Source organism: Candoia aspera, chromosome 11 (genome assembly GCF_035149785.1).
Source record: "Candoia aspera isolate rCanAsp1 chromosome 11, rCanAsp1.hap2, whole genome shotgun sequence".
Lineage (NCBI taxonomy): Eukaryota > Metazoa > Chordata > Lepidosauria > Squamata > Boidae > Candoia > Candoia aspera.
Window position 1 is genome coordinate 9,325,593 of NC_086163.1, and position 19,892 is coordinate 9,345,484.

A 19,892-nucleotide genomic window follows, 5' to 3' on the forward strand; every position below is an offset into this window, starting at 1 on the left:
CAGCAGCCAGTAATACTAGTGCCCATCTTATTCACTCCTGCATTGCCAAAATAGCAACCAATTTATTTATTGCTTTGACCACGGGTCGTAACCAATAAGATAAAACCTGCACAAAAGTGGCCAAGCTTTAATAAAGTAGATTAAAATGTACAAAAATCAGTAAAAACATTAAAACAGTGTTATTACAGCAAATAAAATATTCAAAAACATTAGGAACGTTTGATAAAATTTAGCAAAATAAAATGTGCCAATGCGTATTAGGGATTAAGGTGTTGGGCTGGCTCTGGGGAGATGGAGATGCAAATCCACAAATGCTGATTGAGAATCTACAAGATCTCTTTAGAATTCCCATCACATTATCTGAGCATTTCTGTGATGAACGCCTACCCAGGTTTCCAATCAGACTCACACAAGAAGCTTATGGATATCTGATTTATTACTGGATAGTATGCAGGTTCAAGAGCAAAGCTGAGAATGGCAAAAGTGCAGGTCTTTCAAACAATTAAAGCTTAGACAGTTCCAATCCCTCCCTCCAGAGTCAGAAAGAGTCCACTCCCCACAGCCTGCAGGTGTTCCTAATGGTTCCTGCCAGTCTTCGGGAAAATGTCCTCGAACAGGCGAGATAACCCAAATAGACATTCCAAAATCTCTACATCAGTGCCTGGTGTAGAACAAAAGAACAAGAGCAGTGCCCTCCCTAGAAACTCCACCTTAGCCACTGACTGAATTGGTCCTTTCTCTTGAGGTATCGATCCATCCATCACTCAATTTTATGTTGTTTTAAAAAGATGAGGATAGAATGTCACAAAAGGGAAAACTGATATACACTATTCCTCAGTCCTTTAATTAAATGAGTAGAAGACTGTCAGCCCAACAAGGCTCACCAGACTAAGAAACCAATACAGTATAAAGTCTGAAAGTGTCCCCACCACCACCCTTACGTTCATGTGAACTAGAGAAGGGGCTTCCAATTAGTTTCTTGGAACGGGCTCAAGCCCTACTTATCTGTCCATTGCCTTGGTAGTGGCCCTTCCTTCTGTCCTTCAAAGCCATTCCCAATGCCCTCTACAAGGACCTTCTAGGAGATGAGAAAGGTGATGTCCTAACAAGCAGGAACCACACTGAGATGAGGAATAAGTCTCTAGTGTTTTCTTACTGCTACATTAGACAGAAAATCCTAACAAACTAAAGAAGCATGAGAAAACCCATACAGATAAACCCCAAAAGTCAAGGCGGGTCTGTTCTGTGTCTCTTTGAATGACAGCTCAAATTCTCACTACTATGCATGCATTTTCCCCCCTGGATAGGGGCCTCCTCCTTCTCACCATCAGTGCTCATGACAGGTAAAATGTGATGCATAAAGGTCAACTATTAAAATATTTGGTTTGGGGTAATCCATGGCCATTTGCAGAGGTAAGAACAGCAGTCCAGCAGGTAGGACTACTTGGCCAACCTCAGCTGATAATGAAAAAGGTATGCAATGTTAAATCTGGTCAGTACTTGAATGAGAGATCTCAAAATCAAGGAGTTGTAGGCTAGACTGGGAGTTGTGTTTTTTTAAGAGTTAGAAGAAAGCAAGTCAACCTTCTTCTGTGCTGCTGCCAAGAAAACTACAGAGACTTATCTAGGAAGCCACCAGGAGCTGTCCTAAGTTCAAAGGCGAAATTGACTTTACTACTGCTGATACTGCCCCCTTGTGATATTTTACTTGCCCTCAAGATCAAGAATTATTTCCAATACTTTTATAGGGCATCAGATTGGAAAGAAACTACAAGTCACACAGAGTTGTTCAATTTTCTTTAGTGCAATGAATTAAAATGAAAATACAGCCATGCACAGACCTTCTATAGAATTTAGGAAATAGAGAAGATGCTTCTCTATATTCAGAGGTAGAGAAGATACAAAGCTCATTTTCTGCTTCTGATACTCTCTTTTTACTCATTCTCAAGTCTCTTTTTTCTTCTGCTTTTTCTCTTTCCTACCCTAAGCTAAGGAAGGAACAGTTTCTACAAGAAGTCTGAACATCTTTGTAGGCATCCTTAAAAATTAAGACAAGGGTCCCATGAAAATAGGCTGTAGCCAACAGATGTTTTGGAGGATCTATCTGCATGGAAGAGAATACCAGGTAGATCTGATATGTGTGCCTGAATGGTGAGAAAATTCACCTTATTATTCACATTATTATTATGTTAAGTTTCACTGTGAGCTTCTTTAAGGCCACTTATGTACAGAAAGATCAGAGACAAATGTACAATGTGAAACCAACTCCTCTGTCTGTCCTGAAGAAGCAAATTCCATGTTATGGTTCTTTAAGTCTGCAACTTTGTGCTTGCCAGAAATTTGGACTAAAATCGCTTGCAATTAGTCCAGATGGATAAAGTTGATGCAACCCCAGCCCATTTTATATGTGCACTGTGATATTGCACACATGGCCCAAAGGGGTAGAGCTCGCAAAGAAGTACTGCAATGCTTTCATCATTCTGATGAAAGGAGCAAACTCCTGCAGATGCCACTGACCATAACTATGTTCTTGTACAAAACACAATGCTGGAGTTCAACCCACTAAATGAGAACCAAACAAGCATGCTGTGTGAATCTAACCACAGATATGTATAACTAAGGGGGAAGTAGCAACAGAACTCTGTTCAAATATGTGACTTATATCTATCTGTGATTAAACCATAGAATAACCTAGATAGATGTTATTGGGCTGCTAATCCAAGCCAGTCAACAAAGCAGAGAAATTAAGATGGACCATGTCCAGGAAGACTTAAGTTCAAGTCCCTGGTTGAGTATGGACTTTGACCCACTCAAAGTCTCAGCCCAATCTTCCTCATCAGGTTGTTGCAGGAAAAATTGGAGGAGGATTGGCCTATGCAAGTCTGGAGAAAAAAATAAATTAAAAAACAAATGCATAAAATGTATAAGTAAAATAACAGAGAGGCTCTTTTTTCAAGTCTGGATTCCCTGAACACCATCTCTGTGTACATAAAGGGAAGGTTCAGTAAAGAGAATTTTGTGAGAATTTTGTATGAGGAAATAATCATTTTAAGTATTTTCAGTACTTTCAGGTAGTTGCCAAAGAACCTTATGTTACCAGAAGGGATAGGATTTTGGGCTCATCCCCCCACCATTTGTGCATTTTTTATGTTTTAGAAGTGTGATAAATCTATTGGAGATCTCGTAATATTTCATTTCCCATTGAAAACTGGTCATATCACAGTTATCCAGCAGTACAATCTAGGGGTTGCAAAAAAAGGAAGAGTTCCATGTAGCCCATCCTGTCTTATTGTATAATTTACTATTAGTAGACAGTTGGGTGGGGGGATCTTCTTTCAACTCTTACTCCAAGAGACTGTTTTCAACAGGACAATAAAAACGCTTTCCAAAATAAACTATGGTTGCCATCTCCATCAGCTTCTTACAAGTTCTCATTAGTGATTTCTCCAATCAAGTAAAATACAAACAAACTCACTTACTTTTTAACTTCTTGGACGTAGTCCACATTTCGGTCAAACAGGTAGGTCACCGAATCTTTGATGGCCTCATGCTTGAAAGAAGAAGCCGTTCCAAAGACCGTAACATTGGGAACCGTTGAGCAGAGCTGAGCAATAGCTTGTCCCTACAAATGCATTTGTGTATTAGCTACATAGATATGTCAAGCGTATCACCTAATTATGTGTACTGATCATTCACTACTGGTCTTCTGTAACCAGAGAAGACTTGAGGACATAGAGGAAGGCAAGTGAAGGTAGCAATAGGTCTTTACTCAGTCTGCCCCATCCCTGCCCCTTCACAGGGCTCTCTGCCAACAGTTGACTGAAAACATGTTCTTTATTTATGGAATTTATCTACTGCTCAAAACCAATGCTATATTATGCAACGTTATATCACTGCTAGGCAATATGATGTTAGCATTGCTTCCTGCAATTTTTGAACATTTTTTCCCCCCAAAGTGACTTGTAAATTGCATTAGATAAGAGAAATTCTAAAAAGCAGCACATTATTGTAATATATAATAAAATAAACAAAAGTGCCCTATTCTATAATGTAGTATTAGAATAAGGGTAGGACAGAATTAGGACACCCCAGTTGCTTCTAAGACTCAGTTGGATCAAAGAAACTCATATTGCCACTCAGCCACATGTAGCCACTGGTAGGATGTGGTGTTTGTAGTTGTATGATTTGCCACAGTGGGCGACTGCAGTTAGTTAGTTTCAGCTGATCTTGAAAAAGCTAAGCAGAGTCAGATGAGACTAAGATTAGGATGGGGAACTTCCAGGAAGTCTAGGAGCTATTATCTAGACTGGGATTAAAAAAAAAAAATCCATAAAGAAGGAAATTGTAAATCAATTCCAAGTTATGGCCAAGACATATCCATATATTTACCAGAATATAAAAGTTTCTCATAATGTGACATGACTGTAGATATGAATTTTTATTTTAATGAAGAGAATCATTTGGGTGGCATCATCATTTCTCATGCCTTCAGATCTTAGCCAAGAAGCACTTAATTATCTGTGGTCAAAATGTTGGCTCAACTCTGTTATGGACCTCAGCTGAACGCAGATTCCAAGCCCAATTTAATTCATAACAGCATGTACAATTCAAACTTTCAAAAGCTCTGCTAAAGGCATACAATATGCGCCAAATACTGTACTTCAGCTGCAAATGGGACCCCTGGAGATTGAGGGAAGAGTGTGTCTTTCCAAACTCAATTACTAGCTGAAATTAAAATGTGAACCATTCAGGTCTAGCTCCTTCTGTCTGCTGATGATTTCCAATCAACAAGGAAAAAGATAGATCATAGAAAAACACTGTTACTTGTCTCTCACAAGTGCTTCAGCCATCTATGCCCCATGAGATGCTGGAGAGCTCCTTATACAATGCATCACAGAGGTGGAACTATAGTGAGTACATTTTTAAACTATCAAAACTATTCTGTACATCCAACCAGCCTATTATTTTAAGACCTTTGCTCTGCTCAAACATCAGAGAACATTCTTTAAAGCCCACCTGCTCTGATACAGGGAAATTCAGTAATGTAACAATATAATGAACATGTTTTCCCCACTAGATTAGGAGTAGCTGAAACCATTGAGCACGCTCTTTTAATAAGGATCTTTGCATGGAATTTGCTTTGCCTCTACTTCTTAGGTGCTCAGAAGCTTGTTACATTTCCCTCCTTTAGCTGACAAGCTCCCTAACACTTACCATACTTTGGTTTGTGCAGCCACACTTTGAGTTTATGGAATCCCAAGGACTCTCTGTCTTTTTGGTAAATGGGCTGTTATATTTTATGATACCTCTGTTGCATTTAACATGTTTCTTACCTATGTAAAGATACCAGGAAGTTGCTCTTCAACTGGAATAAAGAATTATTCTATTCTCTTAGTGACTTCAAAAGTTAGGTAACTGTTAAATTGACAGATAATTATTAAATTAACAATTTATTATTTGACTACAACAAACCACACTTGATGTGAATTGAGCATTTGCAAGGGGAACTATCAGATTCATATGAGAGATGTAGGAAAAATTCATCTGGTCTGCAGCTCTAAAGCAAAGTGTCCTAATTCAGATATTTCCTAGACTTACAAGCAGAGCAGAGTTACTAAGCTTCTCCTTAGTAACTCCCTGGAGATCTGGCAATGCAGCATTTGGCTCAATAACTGCATACAAAAACAGGAGAATTCAGGAGTGCTTCACACACAGAAAAGGGCTTCCATGTTTAAACTATTTATGGTAAATAGAGTCTTGTGTTAAAACTTACATTTTTAAAATATATTTTAAAGACATAATTTGCAGAGTGATGTGGAAATCTGACAGAATAGGCTTCTTAGTAATGAAAAATGAAAATGCTTTGATTTAGACAGAACCCCTGTAAAAGGCACACACTCATAATAGCCCCCTGTTGATTGATTTCCCAACCTTGCTTACTGGGCAAGACATGGACAGTGCTGGGATCCAAATGGCATTCCTGGAAGGAAGGTTTCTCTTCTCATAGGAAGGGAGCAACCAGTTGCTGGGTGAAATGGAAATAAATAGAAATCAGATGAAGTAATTTCCCTCTTTCCCACATTATTCAGGAGGCTCCCCAATCCATCAGAAATCAGATCTTCAGGTGGCTGAAGGGATGAAGAAAGGATGATTAGACCTCTAACTATTGGCAGTGCTAGCTAGGAATGGTGACCAGGTGATCCAATGTTGGAAAATACTAAGCAGAAGAAAGATTTTCAGGTTTTAACCAAGATCTTTTGAAATCTTGTCCACGGAGATGAAGAAGAACCAATGGTTAGTCATTCCAGATACTTATTTTCCAGTATCACAATCATACTGAGTACCAAAATCATGGAGAATTGCAATCAGCTACGTCTTCCAATCCCTCGTCTTTGAAATCTCCACTGTGTCACGTATCTACCTTTTACTCATTTAACTTTATTTATTTAAAGAACTGATATGGTCACCTATCTCATATAGTGATCTTAGGTGGCTCACAACCCATAACAACATCATTTTAAACCAGACAAATCGGACCCTTCCCACCAGGTGCCAGATCACCCATATTGTGGATCCCTTGACTTAGCCCCACCAAACCCAATGCTTGGAGGAAGTTCTTCACAGCTTTCTGGAAGTCTAAAAGGGGAGTGCATTCCCCCATGCCCCCCCCTTCAATCTCAGGTGCACTGATTGAACTGAGATAGAGGGAAGAGATCTTTTAATCTACTCTGACATTTCATGGAATCTTGAGTTTATTGACTTGGCATTGACTTGAGCTTTTTCTACTACTTTTTCTACTACTGTTTTTTTTGGGGGGGGGGTTAAAATCACATTTTAAAACATGTTAGTGGTATTTGCTTTAAAAATGTCAGTAGCTACCTTGAAGTCTTTTGTTTTAGTCTTTTTTAAAAGAAAACATTAGTTCAATGTAATATTCATTTCCAGTAACTGAATTGATTCTCCGTTATTCATTGGGCATACAGGCATGGATCCTGACTAAGCCCTAAGCTACTTCATTCAAGACAGTCATTTTAGAGAATTCTTTCAGAGGGTGAAGCAAAGTACAAGAGGATCAGCTATCCTTGACTTGGCCTAAACAATAGAGAAAACTTAATTGATGAAGTGAAAGCAAGATAAACTTTCAAGGAAAGTGTCTGTGTAATATTAGAATGCTTGATATTAAGGGGAAAACTTCAGTGTAGTTGAATATGTATCTCGGATTATAAAAAAAGTGAATTTTAATAAACACAGAACAAAAACTAAGGTTCCATGGCAGAACAACTTAATGGGAAAAGTGGTTCACAATGGCTGGGGGTCCCTGAAAAAGGAGATGCTAGAAGCATTTGCTGATCTATGACCGAATAAAAATTGATTTGATTTGAGATCCTAGAAGCACAACTGCAACCAATTCTGACAATGAAAGAGAAAACGGAAGAATTCAATGTTGCCATGCAGAAGTCTTAGTGAAGATCTGAGAACAAAAATGGGCACGCATAGGAGATGAAAAGAAGGACAAGTTACCAAAGAAGAATACGCAAAGATCTTTTGGAATTACAGAAATTCGGAAAGGCAACAGCTCAGAATGAGCTGAGATGTCAAGAATTTTTCTGAAAAAGCTTCTTTTTCCCTCTTCAAAATAAAAAAAAAAGAACCAGTATACCAGCTCCTTAATGCAAATGACAAAACGCAGAGAAAATGTGAGAACCTTAAATTAACACTGGACAGCTCAAAAGGAAGGAAAAGAAGTGCACATCAAAAAGAAGAATATATGTTCTAATCTAAGGATGGTGTATCAAATTTCTTCATTCACGGTTTGTGCTGATATAAGAAACCGGTGGCCTTAGGGACCAAGTTCATGATCCATCTTCTGATCAGCATTATTGGGTTTGGTTGCCTTGACTTTGACTTCTCTTTATGAATCTATATCTATCCAATCTCCTGGTGACCCTATCACATCAATACAGCTCCGTGATCCTGCTTCTAGTTTGCTCCTACTTTTTGCTTACTTAGTGCCCTGAGATTTCTGTTAAGATAGCTCTATAATTCTGTTACTCCATTGCTCTCGTCCTTCTGTTCTCTCGCTAAAGGTTGTGGCATTCTGTTCTTTTATTTAAGTCTTATCTATTTTTCTTGGGGTGTTTTGATTTAGATTTAGGGATTGGTAAATGTTTTGTTTTCCTTTGCTACTTGCAGCTGGTGACCTATTGGCCTGACAATTAAGATGCAAAGCCCTCATGATCAATGCCCACATGTTTTTGTTGTCAAGACTTACATCCTGAGTATACCCTGGTTGTGCTTGGATGCCAACTTTGAACCAGCATAACATCCCACCTCCACTTGTCTTGCTAAGCTTGAGCTTTTAGTTTTCTATGGGTCTTTTCACAATATGCAAGCTGCACAATATATATATTTTTTTCCAGCTAAGGGCCATTTTTATCTTTTATTCAGTGTTTTCATTGTTTTATTAATTTTTTTAAAACTTGCATCATTAGCTTGTGCCAGTATGTTTGTGTTTCCCCTTTCAAAATGCTGGCAGTTACCTTGGTGGAAGAGCAGAAATGTCCCATTTCCTCTTTGGCCAATAGATTCTGTTCATCAGAAAGAGGGACAATTTTTCCTAGGTTCAGAGGTAATCATATTATTATTTTAAAATTGATCACAAGCATTGCCACAGCATAGTCCTGTGGGCTGAGGGGAGGCAGCTGCAAGTCAAATATGGCCTTATTAATATTTATTCTATGGAGAGATAATATTGGGGGAGATACTTTAGAAGGCCTGTTATTGGGTATGTAAACATTCCTTTGAGACTCAATCAGGGTTCATCTCTCCTGGTCTGGGACCCTGAATGGAGGAGTCTCACAACACATGTAGTTGCTGTATTTCTGAAATTTCTTTTTGTGATGAAATATTGTTCCTGGTCTTAAAGGAGAAAGGTCTACCTACCCCCAAAGAAAGACTCTCAAAGCTCAGAAGACTTGTATAACCCCCATCCAATCACAAATATCCCTTTCAGGCAAGGTGCTTGAGTGGCTGTGCAGTTGTGGAGATTCTTAGAGGACATTGATTATCTTGGCCCTTTTTAGTCTGGCATTCAAGCTTGGTTTGGGGACAGAATCAGCCATGATCACTCTGCTAGATGACCAACTTACTCCTTCTTCCTTGCACCTGTTGAGGATGTGGCCAACAGTGGTTGCAACTACATCCATACTTCCTGCCTCCCCCTCCTCCCCCTGCCCAACTTCTTCAGGCCTTACAAGGACCCTCTCATCATATCCTCTTGGCCCTATTGCTTCTTTCTCCCAGCCTTCTCCTTTTCTCCCATTGTGCCTGTTGGGCTCTGCTACCCCTTTCTCTCTTTAAGTGGGGTAGCTGCTGGTGCTGCTGGTTCCTACTGATATGGTTGGCTGTTGCACTGCAACCAGTTCAGCCTTCCACACCATTCCTGAAGCTCTTCTGCTAAGCCTAACACTACTGTAGCTACTTGGTACTCCAAATATGGGAGGAAGGAACACTTCCTCCCTCCCTCTGCCTCTTCTGGCTTGGTTCCTCTCCAGGGACACAGCTGATTACTACTACTAAGCTTTCTGCTGCTCTGCAACCTACAGGGAACTTATCCTACTTAGGCATCTCCTAACACCACACATCTGGCTGTTGCTGCTGCTTCTCCCAAACTGGGTTGGGCCTGATAGGCATTTAGTTGGTGCCAAGTCCTTCTGGAATCTTCTCTCTGGTGGCCAAAGCCTTTCTCTCCCCATGTCCTCTATTGCTGAGTTCTTCAGCAGCAGTTGCACTTGCACACATGCACACACACACACATAACTGGCTGCAGGTTCCTCTCTCCTGCATCTCTGTCCTTCCTTCCTTCTCCTTCCCTTTTTTTTCTTCAGCTCTTTGACTTTTCTTCTTCTGACTCTTTGAAATCTAGACCCATTCCTCCAATGCTTTCAAGTCCGGTGAACAATCAAAAAGCCTCCTGCTGAAGAAGCTGCATTCCTCTCAAAGGGAATGGCCCTGCCCTTCACCCTTCTCCTGGACAGCTTTTCCTGCAAAGCAACCAGTGGAGAACTCTCCATAAATCAATTCATCCATGACAATACAAAACATAGACTTCCTACACTTTTGATATTGTGAGATATCATGTGCTCCTGGAATGTTTGGAGCACTTGAAACAATGACATGGAATTTTTCATTAATGCAAAACTAAGTCCAAGATTCTTGTGCTACAGGACCTCCATTGTTTCACTGGATGGCTCAGGAATGTTCATGACATTTAGAAATAAATGGGGTTTCTTTGGCTGTCCTCCTCCTGTTCGACATTAAAGCCTTGGAATATGTTATCCACAAAAGCCTACAAATCTCTCTCTTGGGGCCATGTCCAATGTCTACTCCCTTGCATTTTTATAAACCAACTTTATAGGCAATAATTGTTTTGGTTTGTACTGCTGCAGATATTTTTCCTATCATGAGCCTGTGTGGGAGTCTCCAGCTTAACCTTTCTGCAACTGTTCATTATTAACCACATTATTGTGTAGTGTTATGTGTAAACCAGATAAATAGTAATGCTCCTGTGGTGTCCCCAAACTCCTTCCAAAGTACTCTTGCACTCAATTGTTTTCTAGCTTCAGATTATTGGAATGGTCTGCATTTGGGTTGGGTGGCAGTTTTTTTTTGGAGGGGGGGAAGGGGAAGGAAGAAAGTATTCAACAAAAATAAAGATCTTCTTTGTTTATATTGAGTTACAATATAATGAGATTATACATTTCAGACAGTTTTCGCAATGACTCAGGAGTAATCATTCATCATGAACAAGAGTATAAAGGTAAAGAGATCTACTGAAATTATTTTATTACCTTTGTTAGGCCATTTATAGGTTGCACAATCAAGATTTTGGCCCAAAGTAAAGCTTGCATCTTTCCCTTCCAAAGACCCTCCAAATCTTTCAAGGGAATGTGACAAGCCATTGAACATCTCTTCTTTCAAAACAACAACAACATATTTTTTCATAAAATCCTGTTAGGCTATTCCCAAACCCACCCAACCGAGTCTCTCTACTTCAACATGGAAAGCCCAGATACTTCACTTTTTGAAATTCCTCTTTCTCAGTTTTAATTTCCCCATCTCTCAATATTCACCCCATTTTCAGAGGTGATGGACCAATATCCATAAAGTGAAAGCCAAATTCACAAGCCAATAAATATTATCCTTGCCCAGATTATACAGGCTATTTTATTTTGAAGTGGAAGTCATTATAGACTTCCTGGGTCAAGGTGCCAGGTTTCTTTCAACAAGCTGGGCTTGAAACATCACACATGGCATTAAAGTACACAAAATCTGATAAGCAGACTAAATTCCAGTAATGGTTACGTTTTAAATTCAAGCCCTATTTCTATATTGTAAACCACCCAGAGTCCCTCCGGTCGGAGGAGATGGGCGGTGACAAATTTGATAGATAGATAGATAGATAGATAGATAGATAGATAGATAGATAGATAGATAGATAGATAGATAGATAGATAGATAGATAGATAGAGAAACTTAGGTTTAAATTCTTGCACCTTTTTCTTCTATTTACTTACATAAACCACTTGAAGACACTTTATTTTGGGCAAGAAAGATGGTTTCCACTGTCTCTTGTTTTCCTAATGGTTTCTTCTAATCAGAAAGAACAAGCTTTGATGCTGGGGAACCAAGTACTATCCAGGAAAGGTAGAGATTAATATTCTTTACGGATCAGTGAACACACTGATTTGCAATGCAAGGTTCACCATTTACAGAACATCCTACAAAACCATGCATTTCTGGCTGTAATTGTTCTGTACCAGTGGTAGCAACTCTTGGCATTCCATATATTGCTAAAGTACAATGTTCAGCAACCCTAGGAACCACAGCTCTAGATGTTAAATCCCATGTCAGCTCTATGTATTACAACAAATGATTACTCAGATTGAACCATGGAACTGGTGGCGCTCCAGATATTTGCTGAACTACAATCTCCCAGCACAACAGTTAGCATGGAGGTTATCATTCAGCAACAAATGACAGCTAGATGTTACCTGTCTGTGATTTCAGAGAGGCATCAGGGCTTTAAACATCAAGTGCAGCCAATGTTGTTCATAAAATAATGTGTACATTTTAAGCTTAACCATGCCTTTTTAAGAGTCAGTCACAACACAGCCTTTGATTTTAGTGAGAGCATGTGATCACTGGTTCACAGAATGACAAGGATGCAAGAGACTGAATCTACCTTTAAGCATCTCCATTACTGGTGAAAAAACCTCCTTGCTGATTCACAGAAAAGCTATTAGAAATAAACTAAGAGAATCTCTGCCCTAATATATTGGGGATACATTGATTCTGAAGTGGAAATAATTCAGTTGCTGAAGTTCTTGTAACTCTCTCCCTTTCATCTCAATAAATCCTGCTAAAGAAGATTTTGTGAGTGTTGTGCTTGGAAGTACTCTCAGTTGAGGCAGGTGCCAAAGAACCTGAGAAAGCAATTATTTAGCTTATTACATATATTTGCTCTTACGTGTTTTTGACATCTTACCCTCCCGATTTATAAGAAGATTAAGATGAGGCTGCACAATCTGCATCAATAGCAATTATTAACACTGACATAGAAAATGATACTTCTTTACAGGACAGAAGAGAAACCGAATCAACTTACCACTCCACCCCCTGCAGAATGAACCAGCACTGACATGCCTTCTCGCAAGTTGGCAACTTCAAAGAGCATCATATATGCAGTTACAAAGTTCATAGGAAAAGCAGCTGCTTCGGAGAAGCTCATGTCATCAGGAATTTTGTAGACAAAGTCAAGAGGTGTGCATACAACTTCAGCCCAGGCATTGTAGTTGGTAAAAGCCATGACTCTGTCTCCAATCTAAAACCATTTGAAAGAAACACAATCTGATTACAGCCTCACAGAGGGACCCCCAAAGTACAGACTGGTTTCAGACATCTGCAGTTATCCCTTGGTGACTATAACATCAAGTGATAAGGGCTGCAGTCACATATGGTGGGGGCAGATGAGGGTCACCGTGGGCACGGGAATGATGCAAAATGTGTAGAAATATGTCATATATATTATTATACCGTATTTCTATCCCATTTTTCCTCTGGGCAGGATTGTACTTTTGCTGAAATAGGGTGATGGGTCTCCTCAATTTTTCAAATTAGACCGCGAGCTTACTCTCCTTTTTAAAAGTACAAGAGCTACACAGATAATAGGATATTTCAAAATCTACCCAATGCTTTCCATCATATTCTGGGAAGGTGAGTTCAGAATAATCAGTAGTTTACATGAGCTGGTCTATTCCCACCTGAACAAAGCCAGTCTTATATACTTCACATTTTAAAGTTCTCAGTGATTACAAATCCACCCCCTCCTGGCATTTTTAATATCTGTGGATTTAAATTCAGTTATAAGCTGCATCACTATGCTGAATTGAGTTTAGAGAACACTGTTTGATTCAGACTGCAACATGTGTATTGCTGCATTCTTCTGCCTACATTCAACTTCATCAGCTCTTTTTGACAGGTTTTTAAGTAACAAATCATTCCTATCCTTGCTCAGATTCAATTATTCATACAATAAAATACGGGGTGGGGGGAAAGGCAGACTGATTTCAAATGCAAAATAGCAAAAATCAGTTTTTAAAACTGGTTGTTATCATTCTATATAGCATGTTCAAGTATTCAGTGCACTTTTACTGTATTCGGATGTCCATATAGAATTACAGCTTTGGAAGAAAATGAAATTACACTACTAAGTTGACTTTCCTATAGATAACAATTCAGGACTTTTGCTGCAGTAATTTGATTCTTAATATGAACTCATCTGAAATAAAATTACTTTGGCTACAGGGATACAATGTTATGGCATAGCCTGGTGTCATTAATGTGAGCTGCAAAGGCTGTCTAGGAGTAGGATAGTTCTAGCCATGCTTCCTTAGAAGAAAGCTTACTTATATTTAAGAGAGCTCATTTCTTTACAAGTTGCTCAGGATTGCAGCCTTATTGAATCATCTTGCAATTTGGGAGTTTCTTAGAATTTTGAGAGTTGTAGTCCCAATATCTAGAGGTGATGGATTTGTCCCTGGGGAAGCTGGGGGTGTTGACGACCAACTGGAGGCTCTGGCGTGGGCTGGTCCATGAAGTCACGAAGAGTCGGAAGCGACTAAACGAATAAACAAAAAGTCCAATATACCTTGGGACTACCAGATGGGAGGTGGCTGGCGAGAAATATAAAACAGCAATAGTGACCTGGGTGACCTTCCAGACATTGCTGAACTTCAGCTTCAGCACCCCTCACCACTGACTATGCTTATTGAAGGAGATTAAGTTGAAGTCCAGCAACATCTGGATGATCTTGGATTCTTCACTCCTGTTATAAATGTTGAATGAACAATGAAGCACAGTAGCATGATTAAAATGAACAAATAAAACAGCTGAGTCTGTAATTGATGAACTAAGACAACCATCACAATGGGAACTTGGAACTGAAATGGGGTCCTCTGGATGCAAATCCCATCTTCTGATTTTATTAAATGCTGTTAAATGCTCAATCAGTGGTTATATCTTCCATCACAGATCATCTCAAATTCTATTACCTCTGCATGTCTTTTGGGTTGTGACCTTTCAAATTCAGAAAATGAAAGGGCATGCACCTCTCCTTTTATCTCCTACATATTCATACATTTTGCAACTGTGCTTTTTGATCTTGATCAAATTCTACTGCACTGTTTTAGAGCAGAACTACTATTCAGTCAAAGGCTGTGGGGGTGGATTGAGAGGTTTATAGCACAGAAACATTTATAGCATCTCCAAGTAGTGCCATTTCAATTGCCTCGGGATACAGAAAAGATTACAAAGTTGTAAAATTTGCTGACAGCACTAAAAAGCTACTGAAATGGAATGACATGTCCATTTTTCTACCTCCTCTTCCCCACAAACAAAAGGTAGGATTTTTCTATGAAATGAAATGGTTTCTCCGCTTCCTTTCATTATTTAACAAACAAACAAAAAAGGATACAGTATTTGCATACAATGGGTGAGGAAATAAGTATAGCTAGTCCTCACTTAATGACCACAATGCAGATGAGAATTTTGGTTGCTAAGCAAAGCAGTCATTAAGCAAATCTGACCCAATTTTATGACCTTTTTGCAGTGGTTGTTAAGCAAATCACCATGGGCATTAAGTGAACCACATGGTCATTAAGCAAATCATGCAGTTCCCCATTGATTTTGCTTGCAAGAAGCCAGCAAGGAAGATTGAAAATGGCAATCACGTGACCACGGGATGCTGTGATGGTCATAAATGCAAACCAGTTGCCAAGCGCCCAAATCATGATCACATGACCGTGGGGATGCTGCAATGGCCGTAAGTATGAGAACAGGTTCTAAGTCAGTTTCTTCAGCACCATTGTAAATCTGAACTGCCACTAAACAAATGGCTGTTAAGTGAGGACTACTTGTACAGTATCTCTATTACAATCCCCTCCTCCAAAGAAGTGAAAATAAACACATTAGTTGGCTAATGAACTGAACATTTGGAACATAATTCCTTGTAACCATAAGTAGTGGGCATTCACTTTTGCCTTTAGCTGAATGGAAATACTAGCTTGTTCATACAAAGTGTTAGAATCTATTTGGCTTAAGAAAAATTAACTACAGTTGACTGGGTTTACATAACATGCTAAGTCACAAACAAACAAATCACGATGAGCTCTTTCTAGGCCCCAATCTTTTGGGGTTAGTGGCACACTGGAAATTTTGAGAATATATGATGGATGCAGACATTGAATGACCGCTGGGTGGAGGATTCTCCATTCACAGATTGGCTGGCTTGGTTTACTGATTACAGTCCCAGGCCCATAAAACATCAATATAAAATGTACATGGTAAGCCAACCTTGAAACAATAAATAAAAAAAAGAGGGCACCATTCACATTCTACAAACCACAGCTATTGCTAAGAACTTGGTAATATTTTAAATGGTTGCCTGTAATTAATTTTGTAGGAGGAAGTCCATAGCCTCTTGGTCAGAAAGACAACTAAGATTTATAAGTGCCAGACGCCACTGGTGATATAGTAGACAGTTTAACAATTCATAAGTTACTGACTCGACTGCGGTCTGAGCAGATGTAAATGCACTTATCTTCCCACTCTCCATAACCTTGGGTTATTTCTCATTGTATTTTCTAAGAAAAACAGATTTAGGGCCCAGAGGAAATTACTGCTATTACTTTTCAGCAGGAATCTCAAACTCCGGTTGCCACGAGTGTTATATGAGACTAGTTTGTTAGCCCAAAGGCTATAACAGTGAAACCTCTAGTGAGTCAAAAATGAATAAAATCAGGGAATTAAGCATACATATATTAAATAGAAGAACTTTACTGTGAAACGTAACTACATTTTTGCCATTTTATATTAGCCACTTAGATGGCAGTGATGGCTGTGGCTGGTTCTTGGGTGGAGGGCAGCTGGGATCACTGAAGCTGATGGCTGTGCGGAAGCAAGCGAGGGGCCCCATTCAATGTGAAGCCTTCAGTTCCAGATGAAGGCACTTCCCTCTTATTCCTACTAGACCTTGGGCATCATCCCGCATGGGGTTCATGGATCCTGTCATCACCCTCTTACGTAGGGGTCTCCCTTCTACCTGAGGTGTCCTTGGAAGATGAGGGAGCAAGACCATTATGGCCAGTCACCTACAGTAGAGTGTCCATGATGAACCCAGCAAATGCCACTGTCTTGTATATCTTTGCCAGTCACCTAATGCTAAGCTACAGCCCCAAGGAGGATCCACAGCCTCTGGCCAACACTGATGAGCTGCTGCCCTAGATAAGACAGCCACTCTTCTGCTGGGTTAAAACAACTGAAGTAACTTCTACTATTCTGGGTCACAGATAAGCCAACTTGCTCCTTTTCTCTTCCTCACCACCTTGGTCAGTCTAATTTGCTCTCGCCTCCCTTGTTACTGCCCCACTCCTCCTGAAATGGGCTGGGAGTGATGTGGGGTCCTTGCCAGCTGAGAGATGCACACTGCACTCCTTCCTTTAAGCATTTTTTGCAGGCAGCAGAAGATGACTTGGTGGGTTGCAAATGTGAGAGCCCTCCTTTACAGTATCTTAGCTTCTCATGTTTCATGCTGGGAACTTCACCCTATTTGATTCTCCTTTTCATCCTATTCAGTTTCCCTCCAAGGAATCTGCATTCTGCTGGGACCAAGCATAACTATGAAGGGATGATGATGATCTGTTTGTTTCTGCCGTACCGCACATCTCCTCCTATGCAGGTAGTGCTGTTTTGGCTACATCAGCAATAGCATTCACAATCTGAATATTTTTTTCTTTAAAAAAAAAAAGAATTCTGTTATGATGCCAGCCTTCTTAAAATGGCTATGTCACTGTTGCTGCAGATTTGCTATATTCAGACATATTTCTAAACCAGCTTTTTAAAACCAGTCCCCTGGTGGACATAAAGAACACAAACCCATAATTGGAGTGGGGTAGAGGATATATCATTCTAACCCCAAAGCAAACAAACTATGTTATGGTTTAATCTGATGTATGAACCAGGCCACTGAATCACTGAGTGCTCTACCACAATTTGAAATTCACTAATATCTGGTTAATTGATTTATTCCATCTTTGGGATTCCATTATATCCTTATCAAAAGGTGCTGATTCACAATAGTTTAGTGAAGAGCCCCTCCAGCATTCAATACTTGGCAGGGTTCTGACACTGTAGCATGCCAGGATGTTTAAACTAGAGTCTGTTAAATGACCTACAGTGGCCTGATTCACACATAACACAAAGCCACGATAGGTAGGTACACACATCACATTATAATAAAACCCAAGCACATTATGTTATGGTTTAGCATAATTTATGAACCTATTGTTTTGTTCTCAAGCACCCATCATATTACCTCATAGCCTTTCACATTGTCACCTAGAGCTTCTACAATTCCAGAGCATTCAAATCCATGTATAAGTGGTGTTTTGGGTGGATTATCAATGTTCCCCTGGCGAACCATCAGGTCAATAAAATTTAAGCCACTGTAAAGAAAGAAAATGAGAAAGGAAGATATGAAGGCATGCATCCAGGGTAGATGATAAAGACAAACTAAAGTCACATTGAAATAAACTCCTACCATCCTGTATGATAGTTGTCAACCCAAAATGCTCTTTATCAAATTTCTTTGATAAAGAAGCTGAATTCAATATTCATGTTTTGAGATACTGAAAGCTTGAGTTAGTGGAACTCCATAACCATAGCACCATGCAAAGTCACAAACACACACACGCACAAATATACTACATTTTATTACAGTTTGAACTCAGACAGTGGGGACTAGCTTTACTCAATCTGTCATCCCAGTTTACTACTGTGTGTAACTTGCAATGAAAAGAAAGCTTCTCAACATAGTGAGATTGTAGGTTTGGAAACAATAAGATACATGGAGCCAAAAAAATTGTTGGAAACTTCAGTCATGAGTAGCAAAGTTGCCATGGACATCTTTTGTTCAGGAAATCACAAGTAAATGGCTCATAAAGAGTTGGGGGCACCAGCAGAAGGTGACAGCCATTCTGAAGGAAAAAAAAAACATACTTTGTGTCTGAAAGAAAAGCAAAGGAAGCAGGTTTGATCTGGACAGAGAAGACAGCAAAGAACTACTTCTTAGCTCTAGATTATACTTTGCGGGGGGTGGGGCTGAATTAAATATAATGTCAATGGAGTAATTGACAATAAGCTGTTTATTCAAAATACGGTTAAAACAAACATGGTTGAACCCAATGAGGGAGCAAAGTCGGCAAATACATTTCTTCTCTGCATAGCATAGTGAATGAAATCAACAGGTTTTTGGCCAAGTATTCAATCATTCACATCCACTTAAAAGCACAAGCAAACTAACTATCCAGAGGTTTAATTTGGACCTTTGTCTCCAGTTCCCTCAGTCTAATATACAGTTTTCTATTCCCCCAACTGTGAAGTTGTTCACATGAAAGAGACAATGAGCTTCATAAAAAATTGGAAATTCAAAGCCAGTGCCCTCTAGAAGTGGGGAACTGCAACCCCCGTAACTCCTAGCCAGCATCCTGACTTTGAGGAGTCTAAAGGGCATCAGACTGATGGAACAAAATTTGGCATGTTTGCTTGCAATCAGATAACTAGGAAAGGCTACTGCAGAAAATCAGAGGACCAACTAAATACTTCTCAAAAACCAGAATTGGCTTCGCTATGCTCAGCTCAGGCAACATTTTATAATGGTATTATGGCAAAATATTTTTCACTGTTTTCCACTTATTTGTATGAAAAACTCAAGATACATTGTCCCCTTCTCTTTGTCTCCTCTGAGTATCACAAAATCATTAATTGCTGGTTAAAAATAGGAACTTCTTTATGCATTGTCCTTTTGTTGATTTCCTTGCACCCCACAAAAAATCAGCATGTTATCTTTGAAGTTTCCAGAATTTAATCTCAAAGAAACAGGCAACAGCAACAATAGGTTGAGCAACAAGTTTGATTCAATGTACATGACTTTCTATCAGCATTGCCAGAGGAAAGAGTCAGCAACCTGAAGTTTTCCAGATGCTTTGAATGACAACTTTCCTAACCTTTGATTATTGGCCAAGTGGTCTCAGGTTCATAACAACTGGCAAAATCTCAAGGGTATCAGACTGGGGAAGTGATGTTCAGGTATCACACCACTTTGCATGCAATTGAACAATGAAAATCTTCACCATTATGTCAAGAACTGTGTCCATTTCTAACATGCCCTTTGTCTAAATTGCTTGGATGCTGTTCAAGAAATCTCCAAAAGTTGTTATTATATTATAATCCATAATGTTATAATGTAGAAAGGAGAAAGGATAAAATACAGGACT

At 39.4% G+C, this 19,892-nt stretch overlaps 1 protein-coding gene across 1 annotated transcript in view; it reads right to left on the reverse strand.

The window, feature by feature from the left end:
• VAT1L (vesicle amine transport 1 like) overlaps positions 1-19,892 on the reverse strand; it is a 54,533-nt gene that overhangs the window by 26,530 nt on the left and 8,111 nt on the right. The window contains exons 2-4 of the mRNA XM_063313010.1: positions 17,933-18,062; positions 12,668-12,883; positions 3,480-3,622 (exon numbers count right to left, since the gene is read on the reverse strand). Coding sequence (XP_063169080.1) covers positions 3,480-3,622; positions 12,668-12,883; positions 17,933-18,062 — 489 coding nt within the window. The remainder of the gene's footprint in view (positions 1-3,479; positions 3,623-12,667; positions 12,884-17,932; positions 18,063-19,892) is intronic.